General features: G+C 41.0%; 1 protein-coding gene across 3 annotated transcripts in view; it reads left to right on the plus strand.

Annotated features, from left to right (window-relative positions):
- LOC122872138 (rho GTPase-activating protein 6-like) overlaps window positions 1-24317 on the plus strand; it is a 75208-nt gene that overhangs the window by 25749 nt on the left and 25142 nt on the right. The window contains exon 1 of one of the 3 annotated variants that reach the window (XM_044187935.1): window positions 7075-7466. The exons of the other annotated variants lie outside the window; for them this stretch is intronic. Within the exon in view, the coding sequence (XP_044043870.1) occupies window positions 7425-7466 (42 nt within the window). The 5' untranslated portion in view covers window positions 7075-7424. Of the gene's footprint in view, window positions 1-7074; window positions 7467-24317 lie in introns of those variants that run through there. 3 annotated transcript variants of the gene reach the window in all.

Consider the following 24317-nt stretch of genomic DNA (forward strand, 5'->3'; position numbering starts at 1 on the left):
CACATTGGTGGAGAAGCACTGTCTCTCTCTCTCCTTTCCTCTCTCTCTCTCTCTCTCTCTCTCTCTCTCTCTCTCTCTCTCTCTCACACACACACACACACACACACATTCCCCAGTTCTGAGGTCATCCCCCAGAGCTGCTTTGTGCAGCTCTTGCTGTAAATTCGTTTATGTGTGCCCAGTTTTTACCCCCCACCCCTCCACTCTCTCTCCCCTTTCTCTCATTTTCTTTCTCTTCCACTCGTTCTTTGGGCTATCTTGTGAAACTGAGGTCAAAGTTCATCATCTGAAAGAAAGAGAAATAAAACACAAAGACCACAAGCTAATAAGCAGGAAAACATGGGGCTAAACTCCATAGGTTTGCTCTTTTGTCCTTTTTATCCACTGTACCATTGTCATATATTTTATGTTTATCTTTTTATTTAGTTTAGTCTTTTGTTGAATTTGATCAGCTGTGTCTGATTAGGCAACAGTTAGAAACTGGCATGGTGCAAAATTATTGAAATATTTTATGAGATTCTTGAATGTACTCAAAAACATGACTGTAGGCAGGAAGTTATATTTGTGAATATTATGGAAACCATACCAAAGGCCCAAAAGTGTATAGCAAAATGTATCATATTGACGAGGGACAAAAACCTCTCTCCTGACAAGCTTGCTAACTAGCAAGCATGGATTTATTTCTCCCCTGCAAGTGAACCTGTGCTGTGGTACTTAGTGATGTTATGAGCAAAATGGTAACGTCAGCAGGCTAATATGATTACAATAACAATGATAACAAGGTCATGTTTAGCAGGTATTACCATGGTCACCATCTTAGTTCAGCATGTTAGCATGCTGCAAAGTACAGCTGATGGGAATGTCAAAATATTTTTGCAGGTATTTGGTCATAAACAAAGGTATATGTACCAGATTTCATGACAATCCATCTGAAGGTTGAGACATTTCACTAAAAACCACAAATGTCACAAATGGCGCTAGAGTAAAATTCAAGGGATCGCCAAAGTCAGTAACATACATCCTCTGGGAACCATGAATGTCTGTACATGTCTGTTCTCCTGCTTTAGGCCGCCCCCCAGACCCGTAGGAGGTTGCAGACCTGTTGCCCGTTTTGTTTTTTTCCCCCCTTCCTACTTTGTCCTTGCTGTCTTTATGTTTTCCCAATAGTTCTTGAGACATTTCACAAATAAATAAATATGTCAACCTCACTGTGGTGCTAGAGAAAAAGCCATGGGGTAACCAAAGTCAGTAGGATTGATCCTCTGGGAACCATGAATGTATGTACCCAGATTTTATGCAATCCATCCAATAGTTGAGATATTTCAGTCCGGACCAAAGTGGTGGATGGACTGACCAACCGACAGACTGATATTGCCATCCATAAAGCCATGATGACATCCAGTTTATATTTTGAGCAGCTATTTGGAAACATGTTATAACATATTGAGAATAACCTTCCAACTGTCCTCATGAGTTATGAACTATAATGAGATATGATTCTTAACCCTCTGCTCACAGTTTTCACCCAGTGTCCTCTGAGAGCGAGGCGAGGTTGTGTATGTGATGCAACACATGCAGATACTTTGATCTGGGGCTTGCTACATTTACTATGTGAGTGTTTATTAAACAGATCGAAGGCCTCGCAGGATTTTTCTCTGTCATTTACTGGATTGTCTTAAAGCACTTTAACAGAATACTTTCCACTCGATGGAGTGATTTCACAACTCAGGCATTCAGCCTTTGGAAGGAGGGCGCTGCACCTCCCGGCTGAACGATGTAAACATTAGCGTTTTGCAGCCCGCCTTGACCATACAGCACTGGAATTATAGGCTGGCCTCATATGTTCCTTGTAAAATAATATTGGAAATCTCAAGATGTGCATTTATAGGTGGTGATGTAAGCAGTGTGGGTCCAAAGTATTCATATTTGACATACATATTTTTAACATTTTGTTGTTTTTTGTTTGAGATAGGTGTATTAGAGGTAATTTAGGATTGCAAAGAGAAAAAAAGAGATGCAGATCTAAATTGCTGTAAATACTCCTCACTGTCACTTCTGTTGCCTAACCTCCAAGCTGCTTCTTCATGTCCAATAGCAGGGACGTGATTTATTAACACAAACAGGCCGTGCCAAATTCAACAGTGGAAAATCCTGAGTGGGCTTTGAAATTGATATATTATCATACGGCAGCCTCATTTCAGCATCATTTTTTAACAATTTCAAGATGATATGAGAAGTGATGGCCAGCTGTGGGGATGTGCAGATGCAGACCTTGCTTTGCAGTGGCATTCACAAATAATTGAATCGAGCAGTAGTAGCTGATTCCTGCCAACTGCAACATGCATGTAAAACCGTACATCCATACATTAATGTCTGTCCTCTTCCCCTCTCCTGCCTTCTCTTCTTCTTCTTGTAGTCCCTCTCCTCCAGCCTTCCCTCCCTCTCCCACAGGCTCTGTGTATTGTATGTGTGTGTGTGTGTGTGTGTGTGTGTGTGTGTGAGAGCCATGGTCTCACTGGGACTATTGAAACACCATCTTAAGAGACAATGGGCTCCTCCTACAGGACCATAAAACACAGCTTCTAACCATACACTGAACTTCAGTCAGTGTTTTTAAGGGAAAAAAAGCTTACATCAATCTCTACGTCTCTCTCCTTCTTTCTATAGTCCCTCCACATCATCCCCAAGAATGTAGCTCTATTTTCATATGTCCATTTTTTAGGACTATTGTCTTCTTTCTGTATGTTTTTCATTTCACACTCTGGACAAAGACCATCCATCCATCCATCCATTTTCTTCCGCTTATCCGGGGCCGGGTCGCGGGGGCAGCAGTCTAAGCAGGGACTCCCAGACTTCCTTCGCTCCAGACACTTCCTCCAGCTCCTCCGGGGGGATCCCGAGGCGTTCCCAGGCCACCCGAGAGACATAGTCCCTCCAGCGTGTCCTGGGTCTTCCCCGGGGCCGCCTCCCGGTGGGACATGCCCAGAACACCTCCCGAGGGAGGCGTCCAGGAGGCATCCGGATCAGATGCCCTAGCCACCTCAGCTGGCTCCTCTCGACGTGGAGGAGCAGCGGCTCTACTCCGAGCTCCCCCCGTGTGACTGAGCTCCTCACCCTATCTCTAAGGGAGCGCCCAGCCACTCGGCGGAGGAAGCCCATTTCGGCCGCTTGTATCCGCGATCTTGTCCTTTCGGTCACTACCCAGAGCTCATGACCATAGGTGAGGGCAGGAGCGTGGATTGACCGTAAATCGAGAGCTTTGTCTTTCGACTCAGCTCCTTCTTCACCACAACGGTCCGATACAGCGCCCGCATCACTGCAGACGCTGCACCGATCCGCCTGTCAATCTCACGCTCCATCCGTCCCTCACTCGTGAACAAGACCCCGAGATACTTGAACTCCTCCACTTGAGGCAAGGACTCCCCACCTACCCGAAGAGAGCAAACCACCTTTTTCCGGTCAAGAACCATGGCCTCAGATTTGGAAGAGCTGATTCTCATCCCAGCTGCTTCACACTCGGCTGCAAACCGTCCCAGTGCATGCTGCAGGTCCTGGTTTGAAGAAGCCATCAGAACGACATCATCTGCAAACAGCAGAGATGAGATCCTGTGGTTCCCAAACCGGACTCCCTCCGGCCCCTGACTGCGCCTAGAAATTCTGTCCATATAAATTATGAACAGAACCGGTGACAAAGGTTAGCCCTGGCGGAGTCCAACATGCACCGGGAACAGGTCTGACTTACTGCCGGCAATGCGAACACAGCTCCTGCTCCGGTTATACAGGGACCGGACAGCCCTTAGCAGAGGGCCCCGGACCCCATACTCCCAGAGCACTCCCCACAAAGCGCCCCGGGGCACACGGTCGAATGCCTTCTCCAGATCCACAAAGCACATGTGGACTGGTTGGGCAAACTCCCATGAACCCTCGAGCACCCGATGGAGAGTATAGAGCTGGTCCAGTGTTCCACGACCGGGACGAAAACCACTCTGCTCCTCCTGAATCCGAGGTTCGACTATCGGACGAATTCTGGACGAATTCTGGACAAAGACATCACTGTTTAATAGCAAGACAATTATTTAACTCACCAATTCAAATGATGATCATTCAATTTGTATTATTAATTAATCTTTTTTGTGATAACCAATTTTGTTTTTTGCTTTTTCAATCCATTAAATTGTTAAGCATGAAAGCTCAACTCAGTCCCAACTCAAGGTCCACTTACAAGCTTTTTTGGGGGCTTTTGACTAAATCACACTCTTTTCATCAACATTTTCTGCTAACACTGACAAAATCATAACAGCTGCTGATAAAACTCCATCTGCTGATGAAGACTAATTGAGAAACAGCTTGTAAGGGGACCTCAGGTTGGGATTCTTTTGTCAAAATATTTAAACTGGGCTATGATCCACTTTTGGGTTTTAAGTGGTTTAGTAGGATTGGAAGTCATGTTCTCATATTAGACGTTACATTAGATGTCCATGATTATTGCAGTATTATTTAGTGAAATAACATTTAACATTTTTATTACATGACTGGATCTGATGGGTTTGGAATCTTAATCTCAGTTTAAAAATTTTTCAGAAAACCGTGTCACAACACAAAAGAATAATGTCACAGTAAACATGACTTTACAGAAACTTTTAACTTTGCAGAAATATTTGGGATTTGGACGGGATTAGTCATTCACGTTTATCATTTATTTCTTCATATCCTCACATCAGAAGTATGACTTGTATGCAGCTGATTAAATAACAAAAATGTGACAAAAAACTTCAGTTCAGTTTTGTTTTGCATATTCAAAAAATGACTCACTGATTTGGCGTCTGCATGTCCTGCATCCATCTTCTTCCCCGTTCCAAACACATGTAACGCAGGTGATTTGTATGCAGATATGCGTGTGAGTGTCTACCTGTGCTTTGGCATATGCTCCAGCTCCTTTCTGACTGAATGTTCAAAATAAGTGCACTTTATAAAGTCAAAAGTCAAACACTGTGTACATCAACACAATACATTTAAACACAACTCCACCTTTTGTCCCAATTTCATTCAATCCAAAGATTTTTTTCCTTCTGTATTGAGAAACTTTATTCAACACCTCACATGTTTTGCGCAAACCTCATTTAGTCATATCTGATAAGCAGCCAGACTATCAAAGCGCTATTCTCTGCAAGAACAGGTTTGCTGTTGCCCGTAACTTTTTGATGATGCCTGTGTGAGATACTACATACAGTTCAGTACAGCACTTGGTTTATGGCTGAATCATTCTTCAGCAGTTTATCTGTTATCTCCAGATTTCAGAGTAAAGCAAGTGTTCCTCTTAACTTCTCAGCATTCTTTAAATGGCTACCGCACTATCTGATAAGCAGAGAGGAATTTGTTGTCTTTCTCTGACTCATTAACTCACTCATTCATTCACACATACTGTATATAAAATTTGAGAAAAGAATGAGGTAAGTGTGTGTGTTTCTCAATAAACCTACTCCTGCAGAGCAAAGAAAATGGTTTTCATTAACTCCCACTAAGTGTGTGTGTTAATGAAAACAATTAACTTGTGTGTATAAGGCTAGCTCATATTCTTCAGCCACTGTGGCCTTGATAAAACCGGGTTGTGCTCTATTTCTTTTGCTTACTTCTGTGTTTTTATGAGGCTGGACACAAGCAGAGTCTTTTGACACAGATTGCCAAATGCTGGTTCCACATCAAGTATTACACAAACCCAGACAAGCCTCCCCCTTCCTGTTTAGAATCTTCCAGTGGTGGACTGGCCTTTCATGGTTGCCCTTAAGAGCATATTTGAAAAGGGGAAAGCTCATAAATAAAAATTACCACTGATTATTACAATGGAAGCAAGCAATCACAGTTTTTGTTCTGTGGTTCCTCCAGTAAATTCTCCCCGCTGTGATTCATTTGCTACATTAAGCTGGCCTGCAGCAAGCTATTTGTCACATTTAGAAGAAACCTCCTATCTCCGAAATATCAACTTTCCAGAAACTAAGATAAATGGGTTTATTTTTAGCTTGACCACGATGCATTTCTCAATATTTCCAGTGAGGATGGCAGTAATTACTTTGCTCGCAGGAGATTCATAAAAAAAGAAGATTTCCCCTTATGGCAACATCACCGTCTCCTTCAATTTTTTGCCTTGATAAATTTAAGATTCCACATGAATCATCTCAGAATGAAAGGAATAGTTAGTGATTTATTTATTTTGTCATTAATTTGAAGTTATGACTGGCAGAATAACACAAATGTGTCATTCTCCACAGTGTTTCCTCCTCACCCACTGCAAACACAGTTATAGTTCTGTATATAGCCAAAAACTAAAATCTCCCTATATGGCGCTTCCTGAGTCAAATCTTATCAACTTGTTGGTCACTGACATGAAAACAGCCCGGCTGTTAATAATCAAAAGCTTCTTCCACTGCTAGTCCTCCTTCTTTAGCGCCCCTTCCCTCCCCCTCTGCCTCCCTCCCTTTTTCAGTGTCAAATACCTTATGCTTATCAGTGTAGCTAAAATGCAATAAATGCATAATGAATGTGTAAAAGTAGGGCTGAGGTGAACAAACAGGTTTGCTGGGTGTAAAGGAGTATATGTCATGGCTCATGTTGGTCACATTTCATGCTGCCCGGAAGTAGAAAACATAACATGCATTTGGATCATTATGATGTATATGTGAGGATGTGTTGAGGAAGTATTCGGTAAGTAAGTAAGTAAGAAAGAGTGTCAAAAGTCACTTTTTGTCCCTCAAAACTCACCTTTTTAGAACCTTTAATGTCCTGTGCTACCTTATGCTTTTACTGTGATATTAATTCTCTAGGATCTTTTTAAATTGTTGTGTAAAGCATCTCTGAGTATCTTGAAAAGCACTCTACAAATAAAATGCATTATTATTATTGTTACTTTTAGGGTGACTTTATTGATTTGCAAGGAGACAAGCCATAAAGTTGCCATCCGACTTTCTGATATTTGTGTAGAAATGCAACCCCGAACAAAGCTGATTATATTTTGAAAAACTCCACCGGAAGCCGCAATTCGTACTGTCGTTGACTTGACAATAGTGTCTCTCCCTCTACTCTCTTGGTTCAGCATCTGTCCACGGAGTCCACGGAGCGCGCAGTATGGAACCGTTACGCATTACGCACTGTCTTGTCCGTTCTGGCACAGATGGTTCTCTGACACGCGCTTCTGATTGGTGTAAAGACATCAACTCTTAAAAGCAGGCGCTCAGTAAAAAAAAGTCCACGGTCTCTGTTTGTCTTTTTATGCAGAGGAGGGAGAAGACACAAGTGATTCGTGGAGACTTTTTTTTCCTACGCTCTGCTCCGACGCACACACAGTTTTCTGGACATATTTTCTAACAGGATATCATTTGTTGCATCTACATTTTTGGGTGTTTACTATATGTGGATACTTATTCGGGACCATGGGAGACTCCGTGTTCCTCGACAGGCAAAATTCCTATCTTGTAAGTACTCGGTTTATTGGCCATCAATTCATTATAATGACTTGGACGTTGCAGATAAGGCTTGAGGGCTTACATCTTCTGTTGTCAGAGAGAGAGAGAGCGTACGCGCGTGCACGTCTAGAGTGTAGGTTAGCATGTGTGTGTGCTTGTGTGAGGAACAGAGAAACAGATGTTTATTTCCTGCATGAAGATGACTTTAAGACAATTTTGCATATAGAATTTAAAGCCTCTCTGTCTCTCTGTACAGCTGATATTATGCATAAAAGGTGCCATTGCAGAATTTCTTTCCTTTCCCTGTAAAATGTCAGTGACTGAAACAGAAATTTGAAACTGAGCAGTGCAAAGGGGCCTCAACATGCAAAAACTTCCTGAGATGGAACGTTTGAAGTGACATGTGGTGTATAGGGCAAGCACACATGCAGGCACACAAGACCACGCATGTTTCCTGGTTGAAAGAAGAGACTTTTGCTCCTCAGCAAAGACACAGAAACCTGCAGCAGACTGCTGGTAGAGAGCCACAGGTGTTGTGTTTGACACTCTGCACTGCAAAGCTCGGTGGCCAGATGAGGGCAAAACACACAGATATGGGTCAAGGCCGTGAGGACCGATGACGGCTCTGATAAGAACCGCACTTTTAAAATGAAACCCTCAGCATTTTGGAGCTCATATTTGGCTATTTGGCATATTCCTGACAAAGATTAGAAAGCTTTCAAGGTTTGGAGAAGCAACAGGTTGCTTGCGGAACAGGTTCATTCAAATGTGGGAATCGAGCTGATTTGTGCAGTGGACACAGATTTAAACACACACACACACACACACACACACACACACACACACACACACACACACACACAGACTAGTATTTTTATCATCCGCCCTTTCTTTTTCCATATCTCCCCCTTCTCCTCCTCTCCAGTGGTGAGGAATCCTCTTCTGACTGCTCCAGCGGTCTGTCTCCTCTTTATGAGCAATGTTTCTGTGGCTGGAAGCCCTCATAAAGCTACAAGCATTGATTGGAAAACAATACAATTTTCTTTGGCTCGGCTGGCAGCACGTTGCGGTCTGGATTTGTGCTTTGTAGCGAGGCTATGTGGTGCGAAAGCCACATGGCCCACAGTAATGGTGTCTAAAATTCATCCAACACAGGCTGATGAGACTTCAGTGCACTGACCAAATTGTTCTTGATGCACTTCTCCACTACAGTGCATGTCATCTTTCTGGAGAAATGACATTTTATGTAACTGGGCTCATATTTGTTTATTGAAATTCTGGCCTTATTTTGGGAACCCAATCAATATATGAATATATATATATATATATATATATATATATATATATGTATATGAAAATCATACTTAAGTCCAATCAGATGACCCATTCTGAAGGCCGTAAAGAGCAAAACTAATAGCATTTAAGGCAAGGCAGCTTTATTTATATAGCACATTTCAAACACAATGTTAAAAGCCACACTATGTTGAAATCCTATATGATTATAGCATCATTTGGATGGCCTAAGACAATCCTGGTGAAAAATGCAGTTGATTTACCACTTTTCCAACGCTCACCCATGCTAATGAACTTTGTGTAGTGGCTGAATGAATGAGATTGCGAATACAAGCATTCGAAATGCCCCAAGATCCTCCAAGAAGTGCTGGTGGAACTTATAGGTAAAAGAGCATGTGGGCTACTGGCCTTGAGACTGTGTTACAGCTGTTATCAGATTGTTACTTTCTTTCCCAGCCCAGCCTGTGTATGAGGACACACTATGGGTATGTGGGTGTGCTGAAGGCATATGATGAGGTCTGCAAAGTTTCTGTTGATGCTCTACATTTCATGAGCAAGCAGTAAAAATCTAGTATTCTAGCAAAGTAAGTCTGGAGTGCACACTGGCACGACAAGCTGTAAAAGTCAATATAGTTTGGAAAATTTGTCTAAACAGAAGTCAAGGATGGTATTCTACTTTGTGGAGGCTTTATAAGGTAAGAAATTCATTTAGACAGAATATATTGATTGTATATTATAATTGTAATTATAATATATATTAAATATTTCCTCAGGAAACCTTAAACCACCACTTTATTACAAAAAGCAGCAGGTAAAAGCACAAGAGTTGTCGTGACAGCGCATCACAATCAAATACGAGTGGACTTTCAGCCAGGCTGCTCATTGCCGTCTCATAAATCCTCAACACTCAGTTGAACTTGGTACAAGAATGCAGGTGAAATATGACAAAGAAGCCATTCCAAAGAAAATTATATTTATGTTAATGGCGGATTATGCCCCTCCAAGCTGCTCTTTGTCCGCCGATGATCAACAAATGCAGGCTTTCGTCATTCGTGCCAGGGCAGATAAATATTTCAGATTTTAGGTTACCAGACTGGAGTCACACAGGGATGGAGAAGACGGAGAGACAGAGCCAGAAAGCAAGTGAGAGAGATGTGTAACAGCAACTTGCGGATTGCCAGTGCGTAAACGTTTAATCCCCCCTCGAGGCAGCCGTGCATTTGTTCCACTTGTAGTGACGTGTGATGTATTCCGCTTATGACGTCAAGGCATTTTGCTAATGGAATACCATCAGAGATAACATATAGCAGTCTGGATTGATCGCCCAGCTCCTGTCTTGGAAGGAATTTGTTTTCCAGTATTGCAGATTACAGGTTTGCATGGTATTACGAGGATTATAAGAATGATACACAGGCCACCACTTTTAGTCAAATAAAATTGTCAAGAGGAACAAATCATTCCTAATATAATGGTTTATCAAAAAAAGGTATTTGTCCTGTGAAAATACCAGGCGGATTTGGCTTCAATTCATGTTTGTTGGCTTTTAAAGACAGTGAGAGACTAGTTCTTCTATTTTCTTTTGGACATGTCCACCAATCGCCATTGCTGACTTAATGAATTAATGAATGCGCATCTGCAGACACAGAAATGCCAAACTTGTTGCTTAACAGATGTCAGTGTAAGACTAGGATACTAGTGAATGCACACACAGTATATTCATTATCTGGTGTTAAATAACATTGAAAATATCAGTACGAAACAGCAACAGACCAAACTTCACTGAAGTGAAGACAGTCAGAATCAGTGCCGTAATATCGCGGCGTTATGAACAGGAAGCGATCGTTAACTGATGTATGTACAGAACTGCATTTGAATGGTCATGAGTTTGTTTAGTTTAGAGAAAACAAGACTAAGAGGCAACAACCATGCTGGTGGCTCTGTGAGGCTGTACTTAGCACAGTGGGGCTTTGAGCTAAATGCTAACGTCAGCGTGCTAACCTGTTCACAATGACAATGCTAACATACTGATTTTTAGCAGGCATAATGTGTAGCCTACCTAACATTTGCTAATTAGCACTAAACACAAAGTACAGCTGAGGCTGATGGGAATATCATTAGTTTTGCATCATCATGACCTGGCGATGGTGCAACCTCATGGTCATGCAATAATAATAATGCATGCCAGTGTGTTCTTAACTGAAAGGTTTGTGTGGCCACTAACTCACACACTAACATGTAATTGAATCAATTGAACAAATGAATCAATCTTGTCTGTATCATTTGAACAACCAAACTGTTCAGCACAGTAAATCGATTTAACTTCAGCAGATGAGCTATTAACTCATTTATGAACAAATTATGAATCATAACTTTAGTTCAGGCAGGAAATGCAAGTCGTGCACACCACATCAGGAGATTGTCAGTTGATCCAAACTGACACAAATCACATTTGACACTTTAAACTGGTTTAAAGTGTGGTTTATTTAGGCTGTTTCTGTAGGATTTGTCCCATACAACTGAATATTCCATATCTCAATGTTATATGGCTCATGTGCTCTGTTCTTTCTGGGGTGCCTGTTCTTAATTTGCACTGAAAATATTGGATTCATACAGCATGAGCTGCACCAGCAAGGACAACTGTAGAACCATAACAAAGGTTTTTACCTGCTGATTAGTGTTCTTAACTGAAGTTGAGTCGTAGGTCATGTGTACTATGATGTAATATGCATTCTGGATGTCACAGAATGACAACAGTGAATTGAATAAGCTCATCCTGAAGAGGTGCCAGCCAGCGCCGGGGCTTTTGTCAAATAATGACTGTCTTTGTCTCGAATTCTTGTTTTGTGTTGGCAAACTGTTACAACTTGTTCACTTTAAAGGAGCCTATCATTCATACAAAGGATTTATTTAAGAATCCAATGCTGCATCCTTTGTGTCCATTTACAGCTGAAATGACTAAAAGTTCAGTGTCAAGAGAGTCTGAGTATGAAAAGAGCTTGAAAACAATTTACAATTGATTTTTTAATCAACTCAGATTATTCTGGATTGAAAGATGTGCCCTTGCTGTCGTTGACACTGAGGAGTAAAAAGGCAGGCAGAGAGTGACACAAAGGAAGTATTGATGAAATGATTGATTACCCTCCTTCGCTATTGTTTGTTTCATCTTCGACTCTGTCTTATTCTCTATCTCATTGTCTGTTTGAGTCTCTCATCACTGACCAAATGACTGTCAGCCTACAGCTACCTGTTTAGACAAGCACCAAATCCCCCGCTTTTGTCTCCAATTGTTCTCCTCTTTGCCGTTTCTCTCGAGAGTTTTCTGTGCGCTTTTGTTTCAGAAACAAATTAATTCTTCTTTTTCCACCCTCTCGTCTCCCTCTCTAACTCTATAATGCTGAGCGCAAACATTATGTGACACAATGTCCTCTCCTTACCTGCTAATGTGTGACCTTGTTCTATTGCAGTAGGTGTGTTTGTTTTACTCCCGTGCCACTCCCAGTACAAACAGCTCTGGCAGAAAAAGCTGCACAGCCTTCAGTCATTTGAGTGTGTTTATGTGTGTATGTGGGTGGATGGCATCAACCATCCATGCAGCTTCTTAGTCATCAGCACAGTGCGTTTATTTACATTGATCACAAGTTTTCCTAAGCACACTCTGACCCAGAAGGAGAACTTAGCAGGAGTGGACATTTTGTTCGCAGGAGTGCAGTTACTAGGAATGCACACAGATACTGAATATTGGGTTTAATTGTTGACCTCTTATCATGTATGTCATGTGTTGTGACACACGTTCCTCTACATTGAGAAACCTCTCACTTGAAAGGATTTCTGCTCTGGTATTGCATGTGTAGCACCGATCCAGCATGGCAGGAAAAACAAAACTGCTTCTTCGCGTTCCACAGCCGTCACTTCTGGCTTGTCATGACAACACAGTCCGTCCCTCGTTTTTTCTTTCTAGACCCTGTCAGGGAAAGGCACTTGTTTTATTATCAACAGCGAAAGAGAAGTCCGCCCTCCCCAAGACTTGTCTTTTTATGGAGATGGTCGAAGGCTGAGGGGAAAACAGAGCAGACTAAAGGCAGAAAGTTCTGGCAATATCTGATCTACTGTTTGCTGGGGGAGATGTGCTACCAGAGGCAGGAGTCTTTCTCTGGGCCTGAACAAAATATATGCTCTAGATGTTTTAAGGAGTTTGATTTACAGCTGAAGCTGTTGCCCTGGTTTCTTTATTACTTCATCCAGAGGTGTTTCTTTCTATGAGGGGAAAGTTAAGGGGGTTGGTCAGTAGGTTCAAGAAAAGGTTAGACATGTTTCCTGGCTGTTTGTGTAAGAGCCATGAGGGCATGATGTCAAGCACCATGTTGCTGTGTGAAGTGCAGAAGTATTACATCATAGTTCTGGAATTTTAAAGGACCATAACAGCATGTTCTCCCCGATTTGCCTGTGCTGCAAAACAGTGTAATGAACTGGAATCAAAACAGAACTAATCAAGGCTACCATCCCGGGTATTAAGAGACTCTGATGTGGCCACACATGGATGCACACATACATATGAGTCATGCACACAGAGCAGAACTAGATGCTAAATAATAAGAACAGACTATGCTGTCCGGAGGAGAAATCTCTGCTCATATTTTCAACACCTTAGACAGTTGTTGCTCTCCGGTTGACCTTAGCAACACAGCTATGCCAAAACTAGCCAAAGCTGTTAAATCTCAGTGGAATACATTTCACAGCCTTACACATTTTTGTATCAAGAACAGTTTATTTGTATCTCATAGCAGTCTTAAGAGGAATAGTAATCCTTGCAGACTTGAGGCTGCATTGAAACTGGCCACAAATTCCAGGAGAAATGACCCATTCCATTTGCTAGGGGTTAGAAATTTCCAGGGAAGTTTTACAAAAGGTCAACAAGAAAAAAACAAGTCAGGCTGGCATCAAGCATCATCAAATAACAAATAGGACGAACTGCACAAAATACTGTTGAACAAGCTTAGCTTCCAGGGATGGATTTTTAGTAATTAGCATTTTTACAAATGTACATGTGATTTAGAATGATGTTTTCTTACTTTTGGAACAGAAACTGAAAGTTGTGGTTTTACTTCAGCTCTCCACAGTTAATCTGCTGTGTCCCCATGCTTACAATTTATCTCATAATGCTTTCTGCACAATTCAAGAAAAACAAACATTCTTATCCAATGGAAAAAAGTGCAAACAACCTCAGAAGAATGCGCACACCTTTTCTTGATGATATTGTATCACACTAACTTTGCATGCACAACTTACTGCAGACTGTTTTTGTTGATGCAGTCCCCGCCGCTGGAACAGCACAGTGGAGCTCTTTGCTTGACAGAATTGGATGGAACCACCGTGACAGCATGGAAGAAAGCCTAGAACAGATATCGTGACCGAAAAAGCAAAGCTTGGTTTGCGTAGCTTGGTTCTCATGAATAGGGAAATGGTCCAGCAATGGCGAATGTCGAAGTATTGTATGATTCATGAGTAGCAAATTTTAGATGGAATGGGTTGAAAAAAATCAAGTTACATTGTAATATAATTAACATAACATATATAAACCATAATAACGTCTCCCTTTGGAAAATGGTTCTTCTGGTTGTACTGTATGGTTTCAACACAAAGTTTGGAAAAATCCAATGTATCCTTGATCCGATGGCCAGCAGACCCAACAGCCATAAGGGGGAACTAGTCTGTTGCTGTCCATCATTCACCCTCCATTGGAAGTTATTATTAGTGTGAACAAGTAGCATATGTAGTTGTAAATAAACTGCCTCATTCTCAGTTAGCGTCATGACGGTGATTGCTGCCTGTCAGGGATTAGCTGATAGTCGCTGGTGTGCATGTGTATGTGACCTGCCCGAAGGTGCTCGCTCCATTGATCTTTAGCAGAAAAAACTCAGAAAGACAGATAGATGCATGGAGACAGATGGAATGATAGAATCAAGGCCAGACAGATAGAGACAGATGATTTGACAGACAGGAAGTCAGATTTCCAGTCTGGTGACATCTCAGAGAGCCTCGATGAAGGAAATATTCAGAGTCAGACAAGGAATAACACAGATGATGCCAGGAATAACACAGATTTTTTTGTGACACGGAATAACACACGCATTTTGGTGCATTGGGGATACCATGCACAGTTTATACTTGCAGCGGGTGTGTGCATTCATGTGCCTGGTATGCACATATTTGCACACAGGACAAACCCATTTAATGTGTGTGCCGATGCTTTTAACTTGTGAGCATGTGTGTGTAGGAGAAGTGTGACCCAGGAGTTCAAGGGGCCTTTGACTAAGACTGGATTAGCTGCTCTCAGGGCTGCCACTGGAATGTGAGCATCAACATCAAGTCTGTTGTGGCAGTGCATGCGCAAACACACACACGCTCATTTCATCGTGGCACACTCACTATTTACCTTCCAGTCTATTAATTGCTCCCCTCCTTCTCTCCCTCCGTTCTGTCCATTTTCTCACTGTATGTACAATGTACGGCAATGCCCTCAAAAATGTTTTCAATTCACATTTATTCACAGCTTTTTAAAAATGTTATTAAAAGTGTGCTTTTGCCCCGTATCTTTTCAAAGAGTTGTGAAAAAAGCGAGAGGTGGCATTGGATTTGGCTTCTTGCACCATAAAAATATAAATAAAAAAGAACAGAAAGGCAAAAAACGATAAAGGACGAATGAATTAAAAGGTTAAATCGATGGGAAATCCTCAGGGTGCGTTATCACCATGTACACTGGTAGACAGTTGTTTATAGTAAAATTATGAGAGTATGTAAACAGATAAGATCACTGTGTATGTGTGCGTTTGACTTATGCAAGGCTGTATCTTCGCTCATTTATGCAGCCGCTGTCAGTGTGTCACCTCTCATTACATTAGCGTTACTGTCTTTAAAAAACAAAAATGTGTATTCTTGCACATTTTGTTGTTTGCAGAAAAGCTTATACTATAATTTCAAAACAGTGAAACTGGCAGACAGGTCATAAATTCTTCCTGGAATACTAAAGTGAGCTGTAAGCTATGAAAGCCTGAAGCTGGTATGGTGGTAATCTAGACAAACAAAATTCTCACGTTTGTGGTCAGGAAAAGAGCAGAACAAACAGGGCTCGCAAAGGTAAAGAAATGTTTTTGGTTTCTTCCTAATCTATGCTGGATGAGGAAACAAAGTCAGCAGCATATGTTCCAGGAACTACTATCTCCTTTTATTTATGTAAGTTTCTTTTTATTTTGAAAAATGTTTTTTTAGTTTTATCCAAGTGACTGCAGTGATCATATGAGGCACTATTTGTTTGTTTCTTAAAAGAGAGTGGGAATGTATCAACATCATCACCTGTGTCCATCTGTTCCATGGTAACTCATAAACACTGTGTTGACTGATAGTTGGCATTAACAAGTAGTATTGTCCAAAGTAAGACTTTAGTTTTACTAATGGATTTACATTATTTTAAAAATATTTTCTCAAGCTCAGTGTTTATTTTTCAAACTAAATTAGGGGAGCGAAACCACTGTGCGGCTCTTATGAAAACAGTGAAAACAGCGAAGTTAGTCCCTGGAAAATACTGAGATGTTCTGTGTCAGTTTCACTCTCCTCTGCACCAGATTTTGTTTTTATTCAAGTTACTGCAGGAGCTCAAGGGAAAACAGCAAAGTTAAGAAATCCATTTCAATTTGGATTCACAGTGGCTTGTTCCTTGACCTAAAGCCTCACATTTCACCAGATTTCACTGAAATTGTTCACCATAGTTTTATTTTTAAATAGTCTGATAAAACACAGACAAAAAAAGGCTTTAAAGCTCCTTCATGTTAGGGAGTGTACGGAAATTATTAGGAGGGAAGGTTTGGTCGGAAAATGGGGAGGGTGATGTATTGTTTCTTTGCTTAAGGGAGTGTCGTCTGGTTGTCTTGCAAGATTCACTGAAAAAAAAAAAGAGTGAATAGTAGTCCAAACAGAAGCCTTCTGTGTGCAGCATGGGGCATAAAGGGGCATTTTACCATATGCAGAGGACAACAATCATGTCTTCTATCAGGGCTTTATTTTCTACATCACAATTAGTAGCTAAAACCTTCATGTCAATTTTGTGAAGTAGTGTGGATCTTTATAGCTAGTGATCTTTCCAAAGAGCGTGCCATTTTATCACTAGCCAACACTCACTTTCACTTCATTTTGCATTATAACAGAACTACAGTAAATTTAACCTACTATGTACTACATGTTCAGCACAATCCAACCTGTTCTACTAATGGGTGAAGGGAAAATATTATGGTGCTGAAGCCCCTCAACAGCCACAGAGCTGCACCCTGTTCGCTGAATCAGTGACAGCAGTAATAGAAACCATTTGTTATCTTTTCTGTAATTTTGGCAATTGCTAGTTCCACTCCTAATGTGCTGTTTGGGCTATATAAAAATGATAGTTCCACTAACAATATAAGTTTGAGGCTTAATTGAGATATCAGTAGAGAGGGTGTTGTAATTTCAAAGTCAAGAGATTCAAAGCAAATATAAATCATTTTGGGGAGGGTAAAATTCAGTCTCATCCCCACCCTCCCACTTTGTGGGATAATTCTAGGCATTTACTTTCACTCACTGTTTGTCAAAGTGTCAGCAAAGGACTGATTGATGATTTTGTTGTCATCATGTTTCAGTGCTGGATCTTATTTAAACCTTGCGGCACATGCTTTGTTGATCTAGCTTCCCAACACTCACCACTAATCAAACCTACGCCTAACAGACCCAGTGGGAAACAGGCTTCGTTTGAGTTTTGATTGGTCTCGCGGAGCAGTGCCGGTGGGAAGGCGATAAGTAGTTTACCATGTTAATTAAACACTCCATTAGCACTTATCAGCCTCTGTTTAAAGTGTTCTGCACCTAGTCATTATTGTTAACACTTTATAGCATTCTTTACTGGCACTCATTCACACACACGCACACGTTTCGGCCAGTTGAAGGTCGGTTGGTGTGTTGGGCAGGACAACGGCACTGGAGCGCTGTGTTCATTCTCTTTCTGCTAGAAAATCAATAATAGACCAGCTGACCCAACTATGACCTGTGTTACATGTGCACAAACACATGCACACATACACACATGCAGTGTCACATCCACTATCCAGAGAGAACAAAGCATCGCTGGGCAGTGACGGGTGTGGCGTGGGTCTCCAGGAAGTTACACTTGGCTAAAACTTCCTGGACTCAAACAAGGCAGATGGTTTTAAATGTTGATTCAATGACTTTTGAAGTGTTTTCTCTTATATACAGTGGCTCATTGTTTTTGAATGGTGTACATCACATTGTTATTGATGAAATTCAGCTGAGAATAGTCAGTTTATGGTCTCATTGGTTCAATTATATTTAAGACTTGATATATTTTACCAATTTTCACCTAGGTTTTGTGTCCCAGTGCACCAAAAAGTTGTTGTGTTTTTTGCTGCAAGAAGCTGCTGACCACCAGATTTTATAGCAAATGTATGGTTATATAAAGGGAAGGTTGAAGATGTTGATTATGCAAAGTAAACAAAATTAAATGGTTGCATTGCAAATTGTATTTTTTAAATACAATTCTTTTGCAGATTTTTGTATTACATGCAGAAATCCCTGATCATTTAATTTGTAAAAAGTTTAGCTTTTGTTACATTCACAAAATAAATTCTCATATTAGTCCAATTTGTCCAATAGAAACACAACACTTGTTTCTTTGTATCCAATAACTGGCTCATTCTGTGCATAATATACTCTAGATTACACACATTACACACTGTAGACAATATGCTACAGTTAACCAAATGCCCATTTCTCTGCTTTAATAAGCATAATCTTATTTTTCTGTCATTTTACCTTTATTTAATATGCACTTTCCTGTGGAGATTGAATGGAAACAGAGAGGTGTAAGATGTGTGACAAAAGTATTTGGCCAAATGCAAGCCCATGATGTGTATTTACAAGTATCAAGCATTAGGAAAGTGCTCTCTAGTTGTTCAGCCATCAGTAACCCCAGGGGCTGAAATCTGCTGTGTCTCGGCCCGGTCATACATTCCAGTCCAGTCACTGAAGACTCTCAGTCTCCATCAGAAGCTGCAAAGTCACTCCAGACTCCACCTCCTCCTGCAGGAAGAGCCCTTCTGTATAAAAAGAGGCCCTTAAGTTGTTTGGGGGCAAAAGAATAAAGTGTAACACATTGATCATCACATTGTCATGTGAAAATACAGGGATACAGACTGAAAAACAGCAACAACAAAGGAGACAGCTTTCCTGAAGGTTAGCTGTGACCAGACATGGTGAAGGCATCACATTGTCAAACTCACAAAACAGAACAATTTTTCCATTTACATCTTTTATAGTGGCTGTTATCTTCTGAATGAAGTAGCGCCTATCAGGAGCCTTCTACATAAACTGAAAACATGAATTACACCTTTGCTAGGCTGATAGTTTTTAGTTGAATACATCAAACTACATGTTTTTTGATTTTGCACCATTTCCATGCAAGATTTTCTCTGCACATACAAGTGTAGCATACGTGTGCAATCTTCTGAACACATGTGCGACTGCATGCGTGGCCCGTGCGTAAACGCTGCCATGTGTCTCATAAAGTGACCACAGCTCTGCCTTAACTCTGTCATCTTCATCATCAACATCATCCGGATTCTGAGGAGCAGACCAGCAGGTTATAATCCCCTGCTCTTTAACTACCTCACAGGATTAACTGGGGGGGGGGGGGGTATCCGGCACCCACGTGGAAAATAAAGAGTCTTATGGAGACTTTACTCTGATCCCGCTGTGTTAAATGGATACGGTGGAAGAAGCACAGAGAGGGAAAACCAAGGGAATGTGCTGTACCTTTGTCGGTTAATGTTCTCGCCACTGCTGTGAAAAATAAACAAACTATTCTCTAATAGGATCAACATATAATCTTGCACACGCTTACATCCATGAAAAATAAAGACCGAGGTGTTAAGTAAATGCACTCGCACTCTGATTTGTTGTAATGGAAGGTGTTTGGATCTATATAGATGCGGAAAATATGTGAAGAAAGGGCTAAGATTAAACTGTTGAACTCAGTCAGAAGTCAGACTCATCTGAAATGACAGTTGTAACCCCACTTCCCAAAAAAAGTACATGTAAGTTTATTTGCATGGTCGTTTTCAGTGAGGAAATCTTCTTAGTCAAGGCCCAGTCCATGGTTGCAAAACTGCCCTTCAACTGAAACGTCTACTCCCAGAATGTGAAATCAAGTTTGTCGTGACATTCGACAAACAGAGAAAAATGTCAAGCTTTTAAGGGTGTAAAAAAAGTGTTCAGAAGACAGCAGCTGTTACAAAAATCACAGATGAATGACATAAATGAGTTGCTTGGAATTAAAAATTGGCAGAAATTCTTTTTACTTATATTTATTTATTTGTTTTTTTTATATTATTATGTGCTTTGATACATCTAAGACCTCTGGAACTTACTACTTTCTAACTTGGTTGTTTGGTTGTGTTGAAGTCACACTTCTTTTCTTAAAAAAAAAAAGGCTTCCACTCTTCTTTCCAGCATCATAGCTGTCATGTGTCTGTCTGGACAGCAGGAAGTAATGGGACAAAGTGTTCTAGGTCTCTGGTATTGTTGTTGTTGTGACTGTTAATCTGTATCTTCATGTATGTGTGTCCATGTACATTTTTGCTTGTTACTGAAATATTTCAACATTTGATTGTCAAAAAGTTCTTGGCGACTTAGAAGGTGTTTAGGAGGTGTGTGTTATTGGTATGAGGAAGAAACTTGAGGAACCATGACAGCAAGTATCAAGTGCAGGTTTCCTGGTATGTTGGATTTTGCTCTTCGCAGTTGTGGTGAATAAGAGAAGGTTGAGTCGCGGCCGCATAAGTCGCATTCCCACTTTATATCTGAGGCTCGATGCGTTACGGCTTTTTGGCACAGATGGCAGTTCTAATCTCTGAATCTATCTATTTAACATTCCAGGATTGATGGAGTGGCACAATATTTCTCTGGGAGTGGTTTCTGTGAAGCCTGTTCGTGTGTGTGTGTGTGTGTGTGTGTGTGTGTGTGTGTGTGTGTGTGTGTGTGTGTGAGATCTCGTTCTCACGGTGCCGACATTGTAGAGCGCTCCGACTGCAAAGGGTTCGATGGGAAAGAAATGCCCAAGGGGCTACTTACACAACCATTTTGACTCTGATTGACAGATAAAGTGCACACACACTACGTACTGTATATGTATTGAATATTATTGTATCTGTGTTATTGGAGGCACACTGAATTCAACAATTCTATTGTTGTAACTGTATACTTATTTAGATCCAGCTCAGTATTTATCTCAACTGCATATTTGTTGAAAGCAGATGAAAACTGCGTATTTTCACATAAATGCAAACTTTTATTTGGTATTCACAGTGGAAAATATTTCAACTATTTTCTGACATTTTGTAGAAAAGACGATTCATTGATTAACTGAGAAATAAATCAGCAGATCAGTTGTTAGTTACAGTCCAAAAACTGAAAAAGCTTGTGAGAGTCACTGGAGACTATTTTGTCTAGTTGGGAAGCCATTGAGGGATCATATTCTTGTGACTCCTGCAGGGTGCCTGTATGGAGGATGGTGGGATCGGGAAGGGGGTGAGGGTGGGGTAGCATGAATCTCTCCATCCAATCTGTGCATGTGATGGACACAGAAAATGGATGTATGACCCACGGTCATTACATCACTATATAACGAGTTGCAGTTTCAGTCATTTTCTGAGAATGTTATTTCCTGATCGACTGGAGATTTCTATGACAGAAAACCATTTTTCAAGAAGCTTGAAATGCAGAAAACGAATTAAGTCTGCAATTTGTTAAACTAAAGTCAGTATCTGAATCAAACATTTATTGATGAAAAAGATGTCTAAACCCATCTATAGCCATCATCACTACAAATGGGGAAAAAACACCCAAGCACTTCTCAGCTGTAAGCGTGTTGACTAAAATCATTCTCACCTCTGGTGGTTGAAAGACTGCAATTGTCATCTGCTCAGTCCTGTTTGGCAGTGGTTAGGCTACCGCTGAGTTGTGACCTTAATTTGAGTTTCAAATCACTCCATAACACATATGGACACACACACACACACACACACACACACACACACACACACACACACACACACACACACACACACACGCATGCAGATCAAGGACTGAGTACTGATTGCTCAGACTGTCTCAGTCTCCACAGCTGCCATCAGACCACAATCAGTTTGTCTCAGTTCAAGTGGAGCAAGCGACGCATTTTTCCACTTATTTATGCTAAAGCACACATGATCCCCACACCACCTTCACACACACACACACACACACACAAATCACTAAAGCTGCGTTTCCACCGCATTAACTTTCCCTAGGGACTAGGAACCTTTGGAGGAACTCAGTGCATTTCCACCGCAGGGACCAGGGTCTAAATTAAGTTCTGGGGGCCTTATTTTACCCACCAAAAGGTCCCTGTTCGGGGGGTAGAACTTTGGGGCGGGGCTTGTAGTGCTGAACATTTCTGATTTGTCAAGTACTTGCAGCATTTAAATCAAATTGATTCATTTAATCAAAATATGTCCTTTAACTTTTCGCTGTTTGGTAACTTAATAACTTCTGCCATGAGTACCTTCTCCTGTACTCTGAGTTTGTCTCAAGTTTCCACAGTGCGATGGCGATTATTTTTTTGAACGGGTACACAGTGTACCCAAACGGATGGTGAAACACGACACATTCTGTAGCACTTGCATATCTGAAACACACACAAAGGTGCCATAAATAAGTCGATGTACTATACAACAACATTATTCACAGTTGTGATTTAATTTATATAGTAACAGCTTACCATTCTTGTTCTTTGTGCCCAATGGCGCGAGTCTGTCTGTCATCTCACGATCAATCTCTACAATAGCTCGTAAAATCTGTTTGCTTACTTTATGTCTGGCATTTCGGGCATTTTGAATCCGCTTTGCTACTACTGCTCTTCTCTTCTCCAGTGTTGACTCACTAACAACATTTGCAAAGCAGTAAATCACAATCAGCACGACTTGAATCTCCTCCATTGTTTACAGTTGTTGCAGTGTCTCACCAATAACGCTGCTGTCTGTCGCTTATATGGCGTCATGTCTTCTTCCTGTTGTTCTTCTTTGGTTTTACCGCCACCTGCTAGAGTGGAGTGTTGTTGTATAGTTGTGCGCAAAAATTATGTGTAAAAACAGCCGTCGCTTTTTCATACATCAGCAGACTCATTTTTTTCATCTTCGCGTGTCTTTAGACCGTGGTGAAAATGCAGACAGCAAAGGGCTGAAGAAACCTTTTATTCCTTGAAAAGTAGTTCCTGGGAATAAAAGGACTGGGTACTTTGGGTGGAAACATGGCTTAAAAGGGCTCTATTCTCCATATAGATTAGTAATGATTAACCAGCTTCAATAGCTCAGCCGGCTAGTCTGGCCAGAGAGAGAGAAGAGGAGAATTTACTGACAGTTGAATAGGGCTTGGTTTGCTCCTGGAGCATATCAAGCAATCTGAAGGTTTCCCAACACGCCTTACAAGCAAATGAGTGGTTTGCAAGGCAAAGTAGGTGTGAGGACCAATTACTAGCATGTTCAACCCAACTGTACTCTAGTTCACTCTGGTTTCCCTGTAAAGACAAGTTAACCTTATTGTGAACAGAGGACTCAGCATGTCTTTGTACTACATCACTATAGGAATTGAGAGTATGAGATATGTCACTCGTCTATACAGTGTATGATGTCATTTAAGACATTCTTCACTGAGCAATGACTCATTTATATGAAACAGGAGCTGAATTTTTATGGATCTTCACACTTAAGCTGTGATGTTGCACTTCCCACAATTCACACATCTACAGAAAGAACTGTGTAGCATCAGAGCGTAGAGAGAAGAGACAAAACAGAGAAAACAGACCAAACAGTATGACAAATATGTCATATTTACTGTTGAAAAGTTCTGACAACTTCTAAGAGACAAGAAATAGTAGTTGTAATTTTGGCCAGAATGGGGGAAAAGGTTAGTAGCCTGTCTTAGTAGCCAGACTTCAAATGTCTCAAGTTTGTTCTCCAGCACAAATACACACACAAAAACACTAAATACTTGAGGTTATTATGCGTGTAGTTCAGTGTTGCAAACAGGAGTAAAATGTCTCTGACATAAACCCAGTCTGCCAATGACAGCTGATAGAGAAATACCCTGACAGATTTTTGGTTGTAATCTGGGGTCGGACTGCCACTGACACATCGCTTTGAGCCAAAACCACACACACAAACCGACCGATTACCTCAACTTCTCCTTCTACTATCAACTGTGGTGTTGATACAATACCTGATTTTCTTTGCTTTTGCCGCTTATGTAACCATTATGCAAGATCCTAAGTCTTCAAGGTCAGGCCTCATTATTGCTGCAGGCCCTTCATATTAATCTGTCTTTAAAATGTTTGAAGTTCTCCCGAGGCTTTAGATGTGCTTGCCAATGATTGGGGGGAATATGTGGCACATTCTCATTCTTGTAACCGAGCCAGGAAGGCCTCATTAAATGCAAAGG

This window comes from Siniperca chuatsi, linkage group LG24, assembly GCF_020085105.1.
Source record: "Siniperca chuatsi isolate FFG_IHB_CAS linkage group LG24, ASM2008510v1, whole genome shotgun sequence".
Taxonomy (NCBI): domain Eukaryota; kingdom Metazoa; phylum Chordata; class Actinopteri; order Centrarchiformes; family Sinipercidae; genus Siniperca; species Siniperca chuatsi.